The 22114-nt window shown below is 40.0% G+C and overlaps 1 protein-coding gene across 2 annotated transcripts in view; it reads left to right on the top strand.

Moving 5' to 3' along the window:
* Positions 1–22114, top strand: part of LOC132130127 (nectin-3-like protein) — a 60980-nt gene that overhangs the window by 17042 nt on the left and 21824 nt on the right. For both annotated transcript variants that reach the window (XM_059541791.1, XM_059541790.1), the window contains exons 2-5: positions 8464–8814; positions 14363–14662; positions 16894–17011; positions 17659–17810. In XM_059541791.1, the coding sequence (XP_059397774.1) occupies positions 8464–8814; positions 14363–14662; positions 16894–17011; positions 17659–17810 (921 nt within the window). The remainder of the gene's footprint in view (positions 1–8463; positions 8815–14362; positions 14663–16893; positions 17012–17658; positions 17811–22114) is intronic.

Raw genomic sequence — 22114 nt, 5'->3', positions numbered from 1 at the left:
TTGCTAAATACAAAAATGATGTGACCCTTAATGGCAGTGCCTGTCAGTGCCTTTATGTACACATTTACAGATAAAATTATATTTACGACCTTTAGCCGCATCCTACATGCCTGACGTTTCTTTAATCGACCTTGATCTCTTCAGTCACCCAGGTCTATTTTCATTGTGTCTCCAGCCCCTTTCACATGTCTGTGTCTAACTGTTCCTTCATCTTGGCTGAGTTGTTACGGGAAAGGATGAAGTTGATTGGTTGGTTCTTGTCACATGACCTGCGGTGCGCATGCGGCATTCTGAAAAGTTGACATGTTTTTAACTCAGTGCGGACGTGCCTGGAAAAAGTTAGCGCGTCGCACCACGTGCGCGTCGCGACCGCTTCGCTTCCATTATGAGCACGCTACATTGGAAAAAATGATTTTGAGCGCACAAAAGACGCAATATGTGAACGGCCCCTTAGAATGCGATCAACTGCTCATGCCTCCATTACCAACTTTAATATGACGTTTTGGAACTAGAAAAAGAGGTGTTGGATGAGATGCGGAAGAAATAATCCTACTTACAATAGCGATTTAAGTACAAAAAACGGACGGATCCCTTTAAATATATCATCTGACCAATGTCTTGAGGTAGTATAAGCGGAATAATTGACTCCAGGCTGTTGAATTATTAGAAAAATAATCTGCTTTGCATCGTGGCCGCATCACCACCGCATCACCACCTCGGGTGTGCATTATTTTTCTAATAATTCACTGGCCCGGAGTCAATTATTCTTTATTTATTTTCTCAACTGAAAAAGCTGAATAGCATGTTATAGAACCCTTACCCTACCTTAGACAAAAAGGTAGGTTCTTCTTCTTCTTCTTCTTCTTCATCTTCTTCTTCTTCTTAACTTATATATTATTAGCCATTTCCATCTATCCATCCATCTTCTGCTTATCCGGGCCCGGGGGCCGGAGGCCGAGTCGTGGGGGCAGCAGTCTAAGCAGAGACGCCCAGACATCCCTCTCCCTAGACACTTCCTCCAGCTCTTCCAGGGGGTACCGAGGCATTTCCCAGGCCCACAGCTCATGACCATAGGTGACAGTAGGAACATAAAATTGACCGGTAAATCGAGAGCTTCGCCTTGCAGCTCAGCTCCTTTTTTACCACGACAGACAGGTACATCGACCACATCACTGCAGAAGCTGCACCTATCCACCTGTCAATCTCCCGCTCCATCCTTACCTCACTCGTGAAGAAGACCCCAAGATACTTGAACTCCACCACTTGAGGCTGGAGCTCTCCACCAACCTGAAGGGGACAAGCTACCCTATTATTAGCCATTTAAAAATGTTTATTATTTTCTCACCTAAGGAACCTAAATAACATATTTTAGGACCCTAATCCTATACCCTATTTGAAAAAAAAAAGCATAAATAATTAAATATAATATAATGGTAATAGCTATAATTATTATTATTATAATTATTATTTGTTTTATCTAAATAAATTAAAATAAATATATAAAATTACTATAATAGTATTATTATTATTATTATTATAATTATTATTATTATTATTATTATAGTAATTTTTTATATATTTATTTCTACTTATGAATAACATTTTAGTTATTTTTTAGGTTAAATGAGGATATTAATTCAATGATTATGGTTTATTTCAAAACATTTCTACAACATAATGTGAATCTGAGCTTAGTTGATCTTGTCTTGGTTGGAATGGTTTGTGTGTAACCTGACCTGAAGAGAAAATGTTTGCAAAGGGAAGTGAGAATGTTTAGCTTGTTTAATGACAAGCAATTTTTTTTCCTTCAGATTTCTTTCTCCTTTCTTCCTTCTCTTCTACCTCATGCATGAATATTAATTTCAGTGATCCCATCTGCTGAGTCATGGCAGAGGTGATGGCTTCATTGAAATTAATACAAACTGTCTTTGAGAGAGAAAACTGAACCCCGTCACCTCTCAGTACACAGACGTGCAGCTTATCTCACGGGCACACACAGACACCCTCACATGCACCAACACACCTTGCAGGTAGCTAGCGCTTGTGAGGGAATAGCTGACCGTGGCAGAATAGAGAGTGAACCCTTCTGGGAGCTCGGTGTCCTTGCTTTCAGGACAGTTAACTTCCTGTGTCGCTCTGATCTCTCGGGCTGTATGGATTTGTGTGTGTGGATGAAGCAGTGAATGTGCTGTAGAGCATTCATGAGTTTTGTATGTTGCATGATTATTACACCATTCAGAAATGTATTTGGTGCACTTGATTCTCAGACTCGGACTAGTAAATCACATTATTCATAAGTGCATCAGGGAATATTTATTTTGGCACATGGTGTTGGTAAAAATTGTCTCCTATGTGGAGAATGTGAATAGACATGCTGAAACTAGTCTGAAATGGGCACATTATCAGAAATCCTTATTTTTAGCTCAGGCCTCTGAAATAAACAAACAAACAAAAAAAAAAACGAGAGGAACAGAATTCTTTCCTTTTGAGAATGTGTAAATGGACAAAATCTTATATACTACATATTTAAAATAAGGATTATTAATGGTTTATAAAATAAATAATGCAAACATTATTTATAATATAAAGACACCAAAATATGAGCCAGATAGTTCTCTCTCAGATCCACCATTTATTGCTTATTTCATCACAGACTAAAGATAGTGTTTGACCAAAACTGTGTGTGTGTGTGTATTTTGTTCCACTTGTAGGACCAAACAGAATTGCAAAACATAACTATTTTACATTTCCTGAAGTAAATACCAAGGTTTGGAAGGCTACAAATCATGTTAAAGTTAAATAGTTTTAGGCATAAATATTAAAACAAGGTTATGGAGCTTATAAAAGGTCAAATGGTCAAAGCAGTAACACCTTGTGGCTGGTTTGTCATGAAACCAATGATTTAGGAATAGAGAGGCCTGCATTTCGGCTTTCCCCATTCACTATGTGTGACTCAGAAGCCTAAAATGCCTTTGTTTAAATGCTGAAGTCATAACTTTAGTCAACATTTACAGCCTGAAATCCTCCAGATCATTTCCTCCCTTGCTCATCCATTCCTGTGAGGTCATCTTTTGGCTTTGCTAACCAACTCATTCTGATGAAGATAGATCTTGTTCCAAACTTCTTTAATGATTCTTATTTGCCACATGTTGACACTTTCTTTCCCTCCTCTTCTATTCACATTGAGGATGTACAGTCGAGACAAAAGAGGGAGGGTCATCGCTGGCAAGACAAACGCTCCGGCGGAATGTTTGGAGTCTGTTGCCATGCAATGTGGCGGGTTTTGATTTACGATTACATCTTCCAACCGACAGCTTGTTGCAATTAACATTGTTGTTGGAGAGGCCCAGTGAGTGAACGGGTGGGTGTATGCGTACATTATTTCTGTTTATTTGACTAAAATATGCTCCAGAATTCTATTCACAAGATCTTCACTGATCTTTCACACTGCTTGTTGTGTTTAACATCTATCTGTATCCTCTGTTTTTAATCTTTTCTTTTCTTTCCATGTCTTCCTATTGAGTTGGTCACTATATAACATGCATGGTCTTTTAGCGAATGACAAAGACTGTAGATTAAATCCAGATATTTGGTTTTGTTTGAAGTGTTGCTTTGACTGGACCAAAGTGACGCAGTTGCATGAAAGGGATGGTTTTTATTCTCAGAATCAGGTCAGCGATCGGCCAGCAAACATGCATGAATGTTTTTGTGGAGACTCTCATACTCTAAGATGGCTGGTTTTAGGGTCTTCTTCAGCTTAGACTTGGGGTTCCTTTTTAGACGAAGAGCATTCACTGGCAGATCATAATGTGTTTATGGTGCTAAAGCTATGCTCACTAGGCAACACTAAAGAACAGGCCTGTTGGTTTGATGTCAACCAGAGATGAGACGGATTATGTGCCTCTTATTTATTGGAAAGTCCTGATTGGATCGGATTGGATTGATTACCAAAATGTGATATCTTGTATCAATATTAAAGTGATACCTTTTTCAACAAATTAACAGCCCCATAGGCATGATAAAAAGAAACTGAGATTATCTGTGAATAAATCAATATTACATACAAAATGTAATTTTAGTCGACATTTTTGTTTTAAAAAATGTCTTAAAGTCTTAATTTACTCTTCCACAAATTTAAGGCCTTAAAGGTTTTAAATCAGAGCGGAATGCCTTAAATACAAATATAGTATCATTAAAGGGCACCTAGTATAAGATGTAATATTGGTCCTGGGTGTCCCCAGAATGTGTCTGTGAAGTTACAGCTCAAAATACCCCACAGATCATTTATTATAACATGTTGAAAATTAAAAATTTGGGACATGTCTAAAAGAGCGCAGTTTTGGTGTCATATCACTTTAAATGCAAATGAGCTGCATATTCCCACCCCATCTTCAGAAGGGGGCGTGGTGTATATATTTCTGCTTTGCATACCTACATCGGTAAACAGCTGGTGTTAGACTGAATTCTGTGACGTTAGTGAGGGTAGGTTTAGGTTAGAGTTTGAGTTTAGGAGTCTATGGTCACATAATTCAGTGCAACATGAATGAGAGCGAGATACCGTTGTTCACTGTACATGTTTGAGAGGCTTCAGAAGAAGAAACCCCTATGAGAATGAACCAGGACGTCTCTGAATGGTTATTTAATATATTTATGTACTTGCAGAGTTTTCACAACCCATTTGCAAAGACTGATGAGTGACACGCATACTTTGATAACGTTCTCTTTGCGCTTCAACGAAATGACACATATACAGTTAAAACATTAGCTAAGCACTATAACGACATGACATTTATGAGAGGGACACTGTCGTGTCATGTTCAATTATTACTTCTCGTACAGGTGCTCACGTGGCAAATGTGAGGTTGCCTACAGAACCAGAGAATGTAACGTTATGCTGCATCTAGTGTTTTTAATGTCTTGTCTTTACAGATAACACACAGATAGGACAATTGCCTTTAACACTGTTCTTTACAAACGTCTGGTTATACAGTATATAAACAAGGTTAAAAGTAGATTTTGTCTCTAAGCCTTTAGCCTCATTTTGTTGTGGAACTGGCTAACAGGAACATCATCTGAAATGACGATTTACTCAAAAATCATAAAAATAAAAAAAGTGTAACACTTCTGGAGGATCACAGAAAATTTATACAGATCCATCCTTGATTAACAACTTTAGAGCAAAGCCTGTCTTGGATTGCCCCTCGTTCACAAAGCAGTCTGTGGTGAAATCATTTTCACAGACATAAATGCATTTTGGAACATTTTGAGGCGCATTACCTTCAAAAATAAAAGTAATCCCTGCATCCTCAATGGCTTAGATGTTAGGAGTAAATGAAGACTTTTGACGATCAGTCTTACATCCAAACACAGAACACTGTGATTGTTTAAGAGACATTGTTGCTGTTACAGCTGCTCAAGCGCAGAGAAAATGGAGGACAGCGCACAACCAAACACAACTCGCTGAGGGTGGAAACTACGTTAATGCAGGACTGTCAGTCAATAGCCGTGGGCGGGGCCTAAACATTGTGACTTCACAGTGCTAAGTGAATCAAAATGGTAAGCCTAATGAGACTGGTTTAATTTAATGGGGATTAAAAAGTAAGCAGTGGGTGGATTTTTATCATTGGAGGGTGGTTTTGTCGACACACTGATAACACATTTATGTCCACACACCATGTAAAAGTGGAATTTGCGTAATAGGTGCCCTTTACATGTTGAATACAGTTTTGTTTTCCAATATAAATATCCAAACATCCTTAAATCAAGATACATTTACTTGGGATGCAAATTGAAGATATGAAGTCTGTTTTCTGAGAAACTGAACGAATTACGCAATGAAAAATAAATAAATTTGTCAATGGGGTATAAAAACTTGTTTTCCCTTTAAAGCAAGTAGATTTTTCTAACCCATTTGCAGATATTTGTTGTTTTTTTTAATCATAAACTTGCTTCCTTTTGGTAAATTTCACAGAAAATGATCTTAAGTCAAGAAAACGGTTGTAACTTTGCTTCTCTAGTGATTACTCAAGTATTTCGATTTAAGAATCTTTCGATCTAATATTTTGGACTCCATTAAATTTCGTTGTAAGGACAGTAAACACACAAAACAAATCTTCTTTCAAAATCTATTCATTTGCGTCCCACTAAAGAAAGTAACAGGTTTGCAACATCATAAGAGTGAGTAAATAAAGACAGACTATTTATTTTTGGGTTACTATCCCATTTAAGAAATTGAATGAATTTCAAAAATCATGCTGTCTGACCTTCTGAACTTTGCAGAATAGGAGCACGTTGTATCTAAATTTATAATGCGATTTTGCTCTGTGGCACCGCTGTGCACTCCTGCAGATGATTGATGTGCTGTTGATGTGGGAATCCAGAGAAGATCCTACAAGATGATCTGAATTCCATCATCTCCCCACAGAACACATTGATTTGCCTCCGTCACCACATGATAGAGGCCACATGCGATTGCGCTTTGTATTCGTGTGTGTGTGTTACGTGGATTCAGATGGTGCGGGCAGGCACAGCTATCTGGGTGTAATAAGACACACAGGTTGTCCTCATGTGGCCTTAGTAGTTTTTTTGCCATCTTTTAGCACTCGTCTCTCCCTCGGTCTCGTCTCTCCATCTCATCCGCACGCTCCACTCATGCACATATTTCGCACGCACACACGCCCTCTTTCAAACATAATTAAGCTTTTGTTTCTGCAAATGGAAAGAGGAAAAAATGATGACGGGCTGAGCGATGGAAGGTAGACTAGCGGAAAGGAAGAGGAGGAGGTAGGGAGGAGAACAGTCCGAGTTTTTGTAGTGAATGCTCATGTTGTTCCTATTTTAAAGCCCTATGAGCCTAATGGCTGTGCAGTCTGGCACTTTTGCCACTCAGCTATTGGTCTGTGCACCATCATATCAGCCTGAAAGAGTTTTTTTTTTTTTTATAGTCTGCTGTGACTCCATTGTTCCTGACCCATTTTTAGACTTTTCAGTTAAATGTAAAGTTTTTTTTCTTTTTCTACTCTTTCCTCATTGAGAATAAAACGTTAACATCCAAAAGAGCCATTGCTCGCTTCAAATCCAGACACCAACACAGATCAGTTGTTAATTAAAGGGGACATAACACACACACAGTTTATGCCAATCTCATGTTTTAAGTTTTTTCAGAATTATGAAAGTCAGATACAGCCGTACCACCTCTCTCCAAAAACAGTCGGGCTCCTGGAGGCAAGATGTGACCTCGACATAAAAAAAATAGTTATTTACTGTAATGTTTTTATAAAACATTTGTCACTGAAACGCCAGGAACAAACAAACACTTTTCCCTTAATGCTGGGTTCTTTGGGTAGCTGGACAAGGGTATCTTTCCCTCACAGCCAAAAACACACTACTTTGGTATCATTGTTAATTTTGTGGTCTAAAAATAAAATCTTAGTAGTTCCTAAAATCTGTGAATCTAAAATCTAAAATCCTAAAATTTGTGGTCTAAAAATAAAAGAGACTCTTTTACCAGCTGTTTTGAAGGAAGATCAACGTTCGCGACAAAAATGTGCAAACTGTACTGAAGCAGAGATCAGTTAGTTCCTCACTTTCCGCGCTGACGCCGAGATCGTTTGCTTGCTTCAGTGAAAGTATAACGTGCCTAACGTTTTCGACTCGTACATTACACGTCACGCCCTGATGTCACGTGTCGTTACGGGATCTTTACTGGTTGTGTGTGAAAGCACGCACATATCCCGGGTAATCACTGGCAGTGTGAAAGTGCAAAATCTAGCGACACGGGAACAATTGCCAGAACACTTTACCCGTGTATTTGCCGGAATGGCAGTGTAAAAGGGGCTACAGAAATACTCAATCAAATGTTCAACTCGTTTTTTGAAACTTTAGCCATGATTAGCGTGAGAATCCAACTCTTTAACAGTGCAAATAAGTCAGAAAGCATTAAGTAGCATAAGACCTCCCCTTTAAGGTTAGACTTATGAAACGGTGAAATGAAAAGTGTGGAAAAAAGCATTCCTTTAGTATAAAAAAAAAATTCTCCATGGGTTATTTTCAAATTATTTACTGGCTATTTCGTTTTTTGTTTTTATTCAGTTGTACCCTTACTGCATTGTTCCTGACATTATTTTAGAAATAAATGTTTTTGCAGTAAGTCAAATGTTAGGGGTAATTTTAGCCTCCCTCCAGCATAATAAAACATTTAATTTGCTCCTTTTACACCTCAACAAATTACACCAGCTAACCAGTGTGGTATCTGTCTCTTCCTCAGACATCTAAGCTAAAGGGAATTGACTTTTTTCTCGTTTGGAATTAGGAGCTGCACTAAGACACCTTGGCGTCTGATTGATCGGAGCTTGAACAGGATAAAAACGGATTTGTCAGTTGAGATGGTTCAAGACCTCAATAGCACTTTTCTGCAGCTGCTCGAGTGTCCTGGCTAACGATGTGTGCATTTCTCTCTCTTAGGGCTGGTGTATGGTAGTCAGGTGGTCGTCCCCCCAAAGGTGAACGCTGTGTTGGGAAAGAACGTCACCCTCAGCTGCAGGGTGCAGGTGGACACGAACCTCAGCCTGACACAGAGCTCATGGGAGAGGAAGCTGCCCAGTGGATGGGTGACTCTGGCTGTGTATAACCCCATGTTTGGTATCTCCATCCCACCCGAATATGAGCGACGGCTGTCCTTCCGTTCACCCTCTATGCGCGACGCCACCATCGTGCTGGAAGACGTGGGTTTCGCTGACATCGGCATATACACCTGCAAGGTTGCCACCTTTCCGCTGGGTAACACTCAGGCCTCCACCACTGTCAGCGTTATAGGTAACAAAAGATGCCGTGTGTGTTTTTGCAGTCTGATTAATTTAGATTATGCACTCATGGTGCTTGTGTATTAATGGGAAAGTGCCGTAACGAACCTTTTGCATGTGTGCGGTTGAAAAACAAAGAAAGGCGTGCGAATGGATCCACATCACAGCTGCTGAAAAAAGCACTGCTTATTTGTGTAAGTAGGCAAGTATTCAGTGTGTGTGTGTGTGTGTGTGTGTGTGTGTGTGAGAGGGTGGAAAAACATTAAGAGCAACTTCAGGGCAGGAATGAAAGCAGTGTTTTGGGAGACAGTCCAGCTCTTTTAGAGAACATGGTGATGTTTAAACTCTCTTCCTCCACCAAACCCCCAGAGGCATCTGCTCTGCTAAACACAGATACAACCGAACAAAGCAGTGTGCTCTTGTTATCTGGTTGTACAAGAGAAGTTTAAAGCACAGTGCTTTATGTTAGGTATATCAATTATGTATCGCTCCATGGAGGCACGAGGAGAGTTAGAAGACTTCAGCAACGGTTAAATGAATCTAAAATCCAACAGAAATCAGTTGGTATAAAAAGCCTGCATTAGTTGATTTGGAACAACCGCATTTCTAAATTAATGTTAGTATTGCTACAACGATGTATAATTTATACAGTACTAAAATTATTTAAATACAAAATAAATAAAAAATCATAGCAAAAAAAAGTTTCAATTTCTTATTTTTTGCATATCGTACACATTTAGCCTGTTAGTTGTAATATAATGATAAATATTAAATATAAATGTATATTTACATGTTTATTTAATATTCCTTGATTTAATATATATTTTACTAATCTAATATTTAAATAAATACTGTATAATGTATATGTTGTAGCAATTATATTATTATTATTACTACTACTACTATAACATATAGCAAGTGTGTGTATATACTATTTTATATATATATATATATATACGCGCGCACACAGACACATCAGGCTTTGCTCACAAGTTGAGTGAAGGTTCATAAAACTCAGAAAGAGATGAATTGAAAAAGATGATGTCATAGATAAAATGAGCTGTGAAAAAAAAACGTATAGTGAAGGAGAGCAGAGACGAACAGGGACTGAGCGCTTTAATAAAAGGAGAGATGGAGGGGGCCTGGATGGTGAAGTGAGAGCGCAGGAACGAGCTATAATTAGATCAGGAGGAATGTTCAGGGTGTGTGTGTGTGTGTGTTACGGAGAGGGGAGTGGATGAGTGTGGGAATGATGACCGCTGCCTTTGGGATCCACTACACTTAAGGGTCAAGGATGCCGTTGCGAGGTCCTGTTGAATTTGTGGTTTAAAGTGACACACGAGAGTTGACCCCCCGCCCCCCCACACACACGCAAACACAAGAACTCATGACATGTCACTCACTGCACAACAGTGGGTGATTGAAGGGACGACAACCACAGCTGTTCCTGTTGTCTCTGAAGGTCAACTGCCAATGATAATACTTCTCAAGATGGGTTGAGAAAAACTCACAGCAGGGAAAGAGTGAGAGAGAAACAGGCTAATCAATTGGTCTATTTGGTACACATACTTTGACTTCTACAAATGAATATTTATTATCAGCTGGGGTATTGCCAACATCACCAAATATGATGTACATTGTGAAGCTAAATGATGCTTTAGGTTTTCTCAGAACTAACTTAAATTTTTCATTTTCTTAAAGGGAAGGGGAAGTATGAATTCTGTTCTTATAAAGTATTAATTAATACATGTTTCACTAATGTTTGACAACCAAGTGAGATCCATCATGGTTGTAATGAGCTGCTGCTTCACTAAAAAAACTTTAGGAAATGATATGCAGAAATTATCATGATGCACTGCCGTTCAAGTGTGTGTGTGTGTGTGTGTATGTGTGGTTTTTGTTTTTAAGAAATTAATACTTTTATTAGTAAGGATACAATAAATTGATCTAAGTTAAAGATTTTGAAAGTATTATAAAGTTCTCTTACGAGAGTTCTCTCGTACTGCGTCTTAGCTAAGACGCTACGGGAAAAGTCTCTTTTCACGAAATACTGAAGCAAAAAATTATCCTTAATTTTGAATTTTTGTAAAGCGCATTTGCAGCAGTACACAGCCATAGGCGAGACGGCTCACTCGCTCATTGGCTGCTTCCTATCGAGCGCAGGCTGATGCCATATCAGACCAATAAGGGCGCTTCGCGCCCTTCACGCCACTTCCCGCCGAAACGGGTGTGGCCCAACCTCATAAAAGGAGCTCGAAAAGGATGACTCATCTGATTTTTCATCTCTTCAGCGAAGCTCACGCATCGCTGGATCACGGAGGAAGCAAGCGCCGTCTGAGAGGCATATCAGCGGGACGAGCCATTCTGAAGCTGCTGGCCTTCGCCGCCTTCCACTGCCGTTCCTGCTGCGCTGTCCGGCGCCTATATCCTTTCAATTCTGTTATATCCAGCTGTTCTTTATGCGTGTGTGTGTGTTCGCCCTGCGACTCACACTCGTAAAAGAGATTGCGTCTTTTTTAAGATGCCTTCCTGCGGCTCGTCAGAGCCCCACTCAGCGAGGGAGACCGGTACGTCATCTGTGTCTCCTGCCTGGGTGAAGATCATGCAGCGCTCGCGCTCGCTGACGGCGGATGCCCTCACTGCGAGCTGTTGCCATGGTGACTCTGAGGACTCGCCTGGCCTTTTGCTCTGAGCCTGCATTCTCCGCTGCGCTGAAGGCGCCGTAAAAGTGCCGTTTCCAGCGGATTCCGGAACCGTCTTCAGCTCAACCGAGCTCGCCGGTTCGCCCTGCTTCACCGGCCTCCCCTGCATCGCTTCCCGATGGGCAGCGCCCGCTATTTGCCGCCGCGTCGTCCGAGGAAGTAGATCTCAGGGCCGCGTTGGGGGAAGAGGACACGCGCTCTCTGCTCAGAAGCCCAGCAGACGAGCTGACATCGAAAAGGAGCCGGGGCGAGTGCTCGCGTTGGCCGCGATGAGTCTTGGCCTCGAGTGGTCTGCACCAGCGCCCCCCTCTCGTTCCCGGCTGGATGGTATGTTCCTTTCGGATGAGCAAACTTCTCAAAGCCCGCCTCATTTCTTCCTGAGCTTCACGAAGAGGTGGCAAAGGCTTGGAACGCTCCATATTCAGCGCGAACTCGTTCGTCTGTCTCACTAGCATTCTCCACACTGGATGATGCTACAAACAGGAACTACCAGTCACTTCCGCCGGTGGAACAGGCGATAGCGACGCACCTTTGTCCGCCCTCTGCTGGACGGCGGACGAAAGCGGTGTTGCCATCTAAAGCCTGCTGCATGACGCTGCGTCTGCACTACTCACGATGGCTGCTTCATCGAAGCGCAGGTGTACGAGTTCCGGTGTGGCCGAGCTCTCACCCAAGCGCGCCGCTGTTTCAGTTCCATTAATTGTGACTGTCTCAGCGTTTTCTGCAACGCGCAAGCCTGCACAGTTGCCCGCTTGCCTGCACACAAAAGCCGTTATCACAACAGCTTCAGCAACGCAGCTCGAGACCCCCGTTCTCGCTCTACCGGCGTCGCCTCATCGTGGGCGTGGTCTACTGGGATCTCCTTGCAGGATATATGTATGGCGGCAGGTTGAGCCTCGCCGTCTGCATTTATCAGGTTCTATAACCTGGAGGTTCCCGCCTTGCAAGCAAGGCTGCTGTCGGTATAGCCGAATCAGGGCCCTGATGGGAATTCTGAGTTCGTGAGCGTTATGCGCTGCCGACTGTTATATGGGCAGTATTGCGTAAGACCCGCATTGCCACATTGGTCAGGCCTTGCCTCGACTGTGTGATGATTGTATTGCCGCATCTACGGGTGCTACTAGATATGGGACGGAGGGCTCTCCCCCTCTCCTGTCCTGGGCTCTCTGTGAGTCCCTCGGGTGACTGTGCACTGTAAATCCTGGGCGTTGCTTCAGGTTTATTGGTGTGTGATCCCTGCGCGCACTGCGTTTTACATGGGGTTCCCGTAGCGTCTTAGCTAAGACGCAGTGCGAGAGAACTCTCGTAAGAGAACGTACTCGGTTACTAACGTAACCTCGGTTCTCTCTAGAAGAGGGAACGAGTACTCTGTTCTCTGCCGTGCGTACGATTCACTCTGGTTCGCTTCGGCGATGAAATAAATCAGGTGAGTCAGCCTTTTCGAGCTCCTTTTATAAGGTTGGGCCACACCCGTTTCGGGTGTCGATTGGTCTGATATGGCATCAGCCTGCGCTCGATAGGCTGTGCACTTGCCGCAGAAGCAGCCAATGAACGAGCGAGCCGTCTCGCCTATGGCTGTGTACTGCTGCAAATGCGCTTTACAAAAATTCAAAATTAAGGATAATTTTTTGCTTCAGTATTTCGTGAAAATAGACTTTTCCCGTAGCGTCTTAGCTAAGACGCAGTACTCGTTCCCTCTTCTAAAGAGAACTGAGGTTACGTTAGTAACCGAGTACGATTTCTATTTCAATTTCAGAGAATCCTGAAAAGAATGAGTCTTGGTTTCAACAAACATATTAAGTGTCACAGCTGTTTTCTACAGTGAGGATAATAATAAGAAATATTTCTTGAGCACCAAATCATCATATTAGAATGATTTCTGAAGGATCGTGTAACACTGAAGACTGGAGTAATGATGCTGAAAATTCAGCTTTGCCATCACATTAATATATTACAGTAAAAATATTGTATAATAGAAACAATCATTATAATTTGTAATATCATATTATACAAAATAAGAACTAACTAATATTTCACAATATTACTGTTTTATTGTATTTTGATCAAATAAATGTAGGCTTTAATTCGTTTTTAAAATCTTACCGATCCACTAATGTTTGAACGGTAGTGTATGTGTGTGTGTGTGTGTGTATATATATATATATATATATATATATATATATATATATATATATATATATATATATATATATATATATGGTTGACAGCCCTTCTTGATTTAGTGTACCTCTCTTGTCACAGGAGCCTGGGACAATGTTCCCATTCGTCTCCCACCGTTGGTGGCAGTGGAAGGGGGAAGCACCCAACATGTTAAGTTTCTGTCAGCTGCTGTAGAGGCAAAGCTCAGTTTTCCAGGCCTGAACACTGCTAGATTCATAACTGCTCACACACACACCCAAGCCCCGCCCCTTCTGCCATATTAACTGGATAAGCCATTAAAACAAATAATTTCATCTCTGGAAAAGCACTTAGTTACTTTCTGATGAGAAAGTGAGGCCGCCCTCAGTGGGTAGTCAATGTAGTAGAGTTTTTTTTTTGTTTTTTTTTGTCCGATAAGTCTTATTTGTTTTTTGCAAAAATGTAATTATTCTTTCAATCATTCTTATCGGTTTATGAATTTACTGGCTGCGGTACCAGAGAGATTCTTAATGCTGAGGGGATTCGCTTTTATTTAACCTTGTACTCTTGTCTGAATGGATTTCCTTTAGCTCGGTTCGTTATCTTGATATGTCTTTCTAGTAAAAGTGCGAGTGTGATTCCTCACATTGAAGCTCAGAATTAAACGCGAGTGATGTGGTGTGTGTGTATATAACTCAAAAATGTCTCTCCCTGTCTTAGTGGAGCCAAAGGTATATGTCTCAGCCGGATCTTCCGCTCTGATCGATGGCGGCAATGAAACCACAGTGGCCACCTGTATTGCTGAGAGGGCTCGGCCCCCTGCCAACATCTCCTGGGAGACGAATCTGTATGGCACATCTGATGCCCACATGCAGGACGATGCCAACGGCACCACTACAACCCAGGTGCACTACACCTGGAAGCCCTCCCGTCACGCCCAGGGCCACACGATAACATGTGTGGTCAAACACTCTGCTCTACAGAGCGACTTCAGGATACCCTATATCATCAATGTACAGTGTGAGTATCTCATAAGGTTTTTTATTTATTTATTTATTTAATAAATATATAATAGTTTGACAAGAGTCTGATGCTGTTTATGCAGGATTCACATTTTATTTTTTCTATAGAAATAGGGCATAGAGTAGAATAAAAATAGATTACAGAACAGTTTTTAGAGCACATTGTGTAACTGTTTCGTTCCTTACTGTGTTCACTTTTTCCTGTTTAACTATTTTGAAAGAAGCTTGTGGAAATGTTTTCAATAAAGTTTGTACAATAAATGGTTTGTATTATATTGTATGCATAGAAATTAACAGCTAATTTACATATTTTGTAAAATATATCAGTTTTTCTGTACTCATTCTTAGGAGTTAGTAATTTTATAATTTTTGCTTTTACACAAGAAATTGTGTTTAAAGTTGTGTAAAGTTGTGAAAATTGAACTGAAATGCATCCACATGAACGGCAAACAGGTTGAATCAGAATCATATCGAATTGGGATATTTTGAATCAGACTCTGGTTAAATCTGTTTGAATGATCAGCCTGATAAGCATGTTCTTTTTAGTTTTTGGCTTGCATTGCTTAAATCAGTGTTTTTTTTTGTTTGTTTTTTATGTGACTATTAGATTTTTTGCTTATCAGCCAACTGGCCTTTAAACCCGTTTACTTCCAAAGGCCTGAATACCTGTTTAACTTAATCTAGCACAACAAACCCAAAGTAGCTTCTCCATGAAGATTTCACAGTAACTTATATTTTGTGTTTTCTCTATAACACGTCAAAGCAATCAGATTTATGTCCAGATCTCACATCTGTTTTCCATATCACCGCAATACGGTAACTATCCACATGACATGATGTCTTGATGCTGTCTTGTGCATGATGGAGCTAAAAGCCCTTTTGCTAAGACACGATCCTTAAGGACTTACATGGACTTACTGAATATAGGTATTGATGCTTCAAACAAATGATTTATTAGTGTTTAACGATTTCTGAACAGCGATTTCTACTAATCAGCAATGAGCAGTGAAGGTTGGCGTGAAAGTTTGTATCTGCGGTGGTGGCGAGTAAGTAAGCACAGATGTCTGCTGTATGAAATATAGATGTAGCAGTGAGGGGGAAGGCACAGGAAGTAGCAGGTACAGTATAGGGAGGGAGAGGTCACATCAGTCATGAGATGATGCTTCTGTGCTCAAGGGGGGCTACCGTCAAGGAAGCTTCTTTCTTTCATTTTTCATCTGTCTTTTTTCATCTCACTGGGTCTACACGACTTTTTAATTCAGCACACTTCCCTTAAAGAATTTTAAAGAGCTTTTTCTAAAGGCACAAATCAATACAGTGTCCATTGTCTTTGTAAGTGATCTTAAACTGCTGGTCAGACGCACAGAGTCCTAATGATGATTTTTTTTTCTTAATGATCAGTTAGTAATAATAATGTTGTTGTGTTATAGATTGCTACTGCCTCAGCAAAAAAATAAGGTAATTTCGACTTGCAAACTTAAAATTGCCACTTCATTTCTCATAATTGTTTCTTTATATCTAGAAGTTTCTTTATATCTACATGTATAGAGCAATGTGTAGTCACTTTGTTAGATACAAAGTCACATTTATGATATATATGGTCTCAAATAGGAGGCAATGTCAAAATTGTGACTTTAAATCTAAAGACATACTTGGTATTTCTCCTAACTGTGACTTTTTTTTTTCTCTCAACTGCAACTTTTTCACAGCTTGATAGCATAGTTTTAAGTTAATGTCACGTTTTCAAACAAAATGTTCTTGTTAGTTTTGACCTTCAGTCCATGTATGTTACCTTACATAAAAATTAACCAAATTAAATTGTGTTAGTATTGCTAAAAGTATAATTTATACAGTACAGTTGTTTAAATACCAAGTAAGAAAATACATATTTTATATATAATAATTATATATTTACATAAGATGGCGTATTAATGACTTATTGTGCACTGCACTGGTTTTTATCCAATCAGATGCTCTCTAGCATGAGACTGTCCCGCCCCCTAAGCATAACAGGTAGTGATTTATGGCTGTGACGTAACTTAAGCCTTTTAGGTCTTTAAAAATTGATATGTCCTGCCCAGACTTTCTATTTCAATAGGAAATGCGTCAACACAGGACCATAAAACTGCACTCATCATGTCATGTCATATGGCTTTAAACAAGGCATAGCCTAGCCTTACCTTTCTTAAACTACTCTGAATGATTCCTTTGTGCTTTGTGTGTGTGCAGTTGCTCCAGACATCCTGGTGCTGGGCTATGACGGCGACTGGTATGTTGGCAGGGAGAATGTGCAACTTAAGTGTCGAGCCAAGGCCAACCCGCTTGCCCAGCACTTCAGATGGATCAGGTGGGTAACCCCTACACTCAAAAGATCAAGAGTTTTATTGCCTGTTTCCAGAACTCATCTCAGACAGCAGATTATCTATTTGATTCACAGCACCAACAGTTGCTTTCAAACTGTCCGGTTTCAATGCAAATGCGCCAGTGGATGCCCAAACATTGTACTTATACAAAGCAAATTAGTTTTCTGCCTCCAATCTATTGTTCACTCATTTAGAAGATTGCACATCAATCATATGAGCTTAAACATTTATTAATCATAGTAATATCTGCCTTAAGCATTATATACGTTAAACGTTTGGACACACCATTCTTTGTGGAAAATAATGAAGTATTATTAACTATAAAATGACACTGTATAGGAATTATGAGCAAACCAAAAGGAACTTGTTAGCTTTGTTTCTTTCAGTATCAGCTCCAGCTTATCCATTTCACAAAAACATTTCACTTCTTTTTGTCTACAAAACTCAATTTAAGAATTTTCTGTAATTAACCATTCAATTTAGTTGGTCTTTAAGATCGTAAATTAACTTTAAAATCATGAGAAACGTGTTTTCAGTCAATCTTTCGACTGGTTCTAGGTTTCTCCTGCTGCTGACATTTTCCATATCTTGCTGTTTGAAAAGTTTGGTAAAGATGTGTTTCATATTTTAGGTTGGACGGAGAGATGCCAGACGGAGTGAAGGTGGTGAATAACTCTTTGGTGTTTATGCGACCCTTGCAGAAGAACGATTCTGGGGTTTACAGGTGTGAGGTGGCAAATGACATCGGACTGCACAATCGAGACATTAGAATACATGTTCAGGGTGAGTAAGACACTTAAAACATGACACTCATCTTACCAAAGTCTACCAGTTCATTTCCCATGTGAAGCTGTAATAATGGAAATAATGGTAAGAGATAACATCAAAACTATACAAATCAAATTTGTTTCAACACTCAAACACACACTCTGTGTTGGTGTGTTGAAATGTTGACAAAAAAAGAAACTAATTTGACTTCTCAGACTGGGAATGTAGTGTTTTTTTTATTTTAATTTTTGTTTTTATGAACTTTTGTTTTTATGAAATTGTATTATTGAGTGAACTATTTCTTTGAGCCCCACAGATCTTCCTGATGGTTTCTTTTTTGAACCCACCTTTCTCATCACTGAGTTGCATGTGTCCAGATCCATTTTTATGAGGCACACAAGCTTATAATAATTTTCCTGAGCCAGAGGCCTTTGTCTGAAAGGCAATACCAAAATAATTATAAATATAGCTGCAAGCAGCAATTACGGGGCCAAGCACTCCAGCGGAAAATTGAGGAGCTAAGCATGGCATGGAGCATCACACCAAGTGCAACAATGAGCAATTAAACCAATTTAAGGATGATTGTAATTGTAATGGCTGAAAAATCATAAATACAACCACTAGTAAAAAGATTAAATGGCCTTTCACTTTTGGCCAACAGGTGGCGCTGTAATCAAATCATTTGGTGTGTTCTGTGTGAGATGACAATAACACACACAAAAAGTTTAGTGTCAATATGCTAAAGCATTGCAGAGATACAGCCTGAAGTGTCATTTTAGCATGATGCCTCAAATTCGTCGCGGTGGTATGCAAAAACGGTTTTGTGTATCGATACAAAATCCATAACATTTTGTCAGGACAGTCTGAAGATCATCTGATTCAATTCTGGTGAAATTCGAACTAACGGTTGATGAGGAGTTCGAAAAAGTAGGTTTACATCATAAATCAAAATGGCGGACAGCAATAGGTTAATGCATTAAAAAGTTATTAGCATTTGTATAAGTGTAATTATTCATGGTTAATGAATGGTTTATTACTCTTGACCAATAGGTGGCGCTGTTACCAAATTTATGTGGCATGGTCAGTGTGAGGTGATGATGACACATACAAAGTTTGGTGCAAATATGTCAAAGCTTTGCAGAGATACAGCCTCAAATGCATTTTGGCACCCTTCCAGCAAATTCGTTGATGCGCTAAATGTGAACCGTTTTGTATATCGACACGAAATCCATAACTTTTTGCCAGCATGGTCTGAAGATGATCCACGTCAAATTTGGTGAAAATCGGACTAACGGTCTAGGAGGAGTTGGAAAAAGTAGGTTTTCAACATTAATCAAAATGGCGGACAGGAAGTATGGCCAATTTTCGCATAATTGGTATTGATGCTCTCGGCATGACCCATAGAATATAGAGAGACCGTTTTCATTTCAATAGTCTAAATTTATTCAATAGTTATTAGCATTTTTGTGATATTTCATTATAACTCTTGACCACAAGGTGGCCTTGCCACCAAACTTTTTGAGTACCTTCAGGGCATGGAGCCGAATATTTTTGTAATTATCTTCGTAACGATACGATGCTGCTTTCAAAAAATTACAGCATTTTAAAGCATAATTCAAAATGGCCGACGCCTAAAATGGCTGACACGGAAAAATTGGATATCATTCGACTCGACATGACTCACAGAATCTAAAAAGACCAGTTGTGTGATTTTTGGACAAACCATTCAGAAGTTATGTCAAAATATGCATTTTTCATATCTCCTGACCACTAGGTGGCACTGCGTCGAAACTGCAGGTAGTCTCAGGTCATGCTTGATAGAACACACCAAGTTTGGTCTCAATATGCCAATCCGTTGCCGAGATATAGCCTCACATGCATTTTTGCGTGCTTTTTGTAAAATTTGTTTACGTGTCATTCGAGAACATTTGGACGAATCAACTTGAATTCCATAACTTTTTGCCAGCATTGTCTGAAGATGATGTGAGCCAATTTTCGTGGCAATCGGACTAACCCTCTAGGACGAGTTTGAAAAAGTAGGTTTTTCGAAAAATTGAAAATAGCGAAAAAACTAAACCTTATGGTGGGACAAATGGTGGGACTGTCCTCTATCTGTGTGCCAAATTATACAACTTTCCCGCAATCGGTTCTATGGGCTGCCATAGACTTGCGGCGGAAGAAACGGAAGAAGAAGAAGAATAACGCCAACGATTACAATAGGTGCCTAACCACCTTCGGTGCTTGGCCCCTAATTATAATTATCTAATTGACCTCTTAGACTGATGTTCGTTGTCACATTCAATGATGTTTATCTCCCATCATTTTTGTATGAGCATTAAACATTGAATACTGCTGTTTAATTCATTTCTGTGATATCTGTTGCTCTTTCTCCCTCCCTCGTGTGCACTTACATCTCTGAGACTGTCACGCTGTTATACAAGGGGAGAATAGAGCGGAAGCAACCTTGACTGAGAGATGTCCTAGATTCATGAAACATTCACCAGTTCTTTTCAGCCGCCATTAATTATGTATTTTCTTTTTAAATTATTATTTTTACACTCTCCCCTTGAGAAAGATTTGGCTTCTTTGTGCACGAAGCTGCGTGTTTTTTGTGCGTCATGGGCGTGTGGTATTTTTATGTCAAAGTTGTCTGCCTTTTATCTTCTAAGAGTCCCTTTTTGTTTCATTTGAGTCATGATGTTTCTACTATAATGCCCACTGCTACTGTTTGTGTATTTATAGAGTAACTCTGGGCGTGAAAGTGTGTGTGCTGCTGTTAGTTGCTGAACTTTGTGCATGAGTATGGGTGGGCAGAACCTGTCCTGCATGTTAAACACCCAGCTGCTACCTGTGTGGTCACCAATCACCACCCAAATAAAAACCCACACAGTTAATGAAACAGGAATGGGGTACCACATACTGTACTTAAATTGTGATAAATTTAGGTTTGGTGGAGGCATATAGAAGAGATGCATGAGAGAGTGAGGGTTTTTTTTTTTTTTTACCTTGCTGTGACTTGTCCTCTATGTCCTATTCTTTTCCCTTCTGGACATTGACTTGCTGAGGCAAGAAGCTCTGCTGTTTATTGATTGAAACAAATTATTCTTCAACTTGCTGGGCAAAATTGAATAAATTTAAATAAATTGACATTATCCATGTCCCTATTGTTTAAGGGGATAGTTCACACAAAAATTTCAATTCTCTCATTTATTTACTCATCATAATGTTGTTTCAAACCCATATGATTTTCTTTCTTCTGTAGATCAAAGATATTTGTAAGTCTCCTGAAGCCATAAAATAACTTTATTTGTCCAAAATGTAAATCATTATCCACCCTTTGTTTTTTGGGTGAACTGTACCTTATGGTTTTATATATGCAACAAATATTTGTGCCAGGAATATCTGGGAGTGTGAAAAGGATTTTGGTAATTTTTGTGTCAAAAATGTTGCCGAAACAATGAACAGGATATTTATTATTTTTCCTGAACTAAATAGCTGCTCTTTCCTACATGCATATAAGTTCACTCACCAGACCCACAAATGCATCCAAATTACCTTTAACGTTGCGGGAACAATACCGTTCAAGAATGCTTTATGTATGGTACGTTTATTATTCATTCCAATGTGGATGAGCAAATTATTCCCCACTTTAGCTGGAGCATTTGAACCGCGTAACCCTGAAGAGCTTGCAGCCCTGACTCCTGAGAGCGAACACACACGTTCTGCACTCAATGCATGCACACACTTCACAGCCAGCCAAATAGCTCTCATTGCGCTGGGAACAGGACACTTTGTAATGGGATAGTTTGACTTTCAGCTTCCAGTCTCTGAGAACGCTTCTTGCATAGTCCAGATGCATGCCCCAGAATGTGATGAAACGCTACATGCTGTTCCCTAACACAATCAAGCAATCAATTCATGGTAATGGCGTTAACACAGTCTTCTGTCCTAGCACCAGTCAAGCCATGCTAGCAGTTAGGCTTAGCAGTGAGCCAATCCTCGGGTATTCTCGATGTCTGTCCCCCTCCCCCAGTAGCACGTACCCTTTCCCTGACCCCTTCCTTCCATTTAGTTTGTTCTCATCACTCAGCTATGTGGTCATTCGTACTCCCTCTCTCAGCTAACACAAATGTTGCTCATTAGGCTTCATTGTTGCAGAATACTGTACTTCAGTGTTAGCTGGAGATGTTAGTATGTAGCTCCTCATGAGTCCCTTATCATGAAGATCCCAACTCTCCTTTCTCTTCCATGTTTTAAGTCGTCTTTGCTCTGGACAACAGTTTCAGGTTTTAAAGCTGTCCGAAGGTTTAAAGTTGCAT

Source organism: Carassius carassius, chromosome 47, assembly GCF_963082965.1.
Source record: "Carassius carassius chromosome 47, fCarCar2.1, whole genome shotgun sequence".
NCBI classification, from domain to species: Eukaryota; Metazoa; Chordata; class Actinopteri; order Cypriniformes; family Cyprinidae; genus Carassius; species Carassius carassius.
Note: the sequence above shows the minus strand (reverse complement) of the source record. Positions and strands in the feature narration are given on the sequence as shown.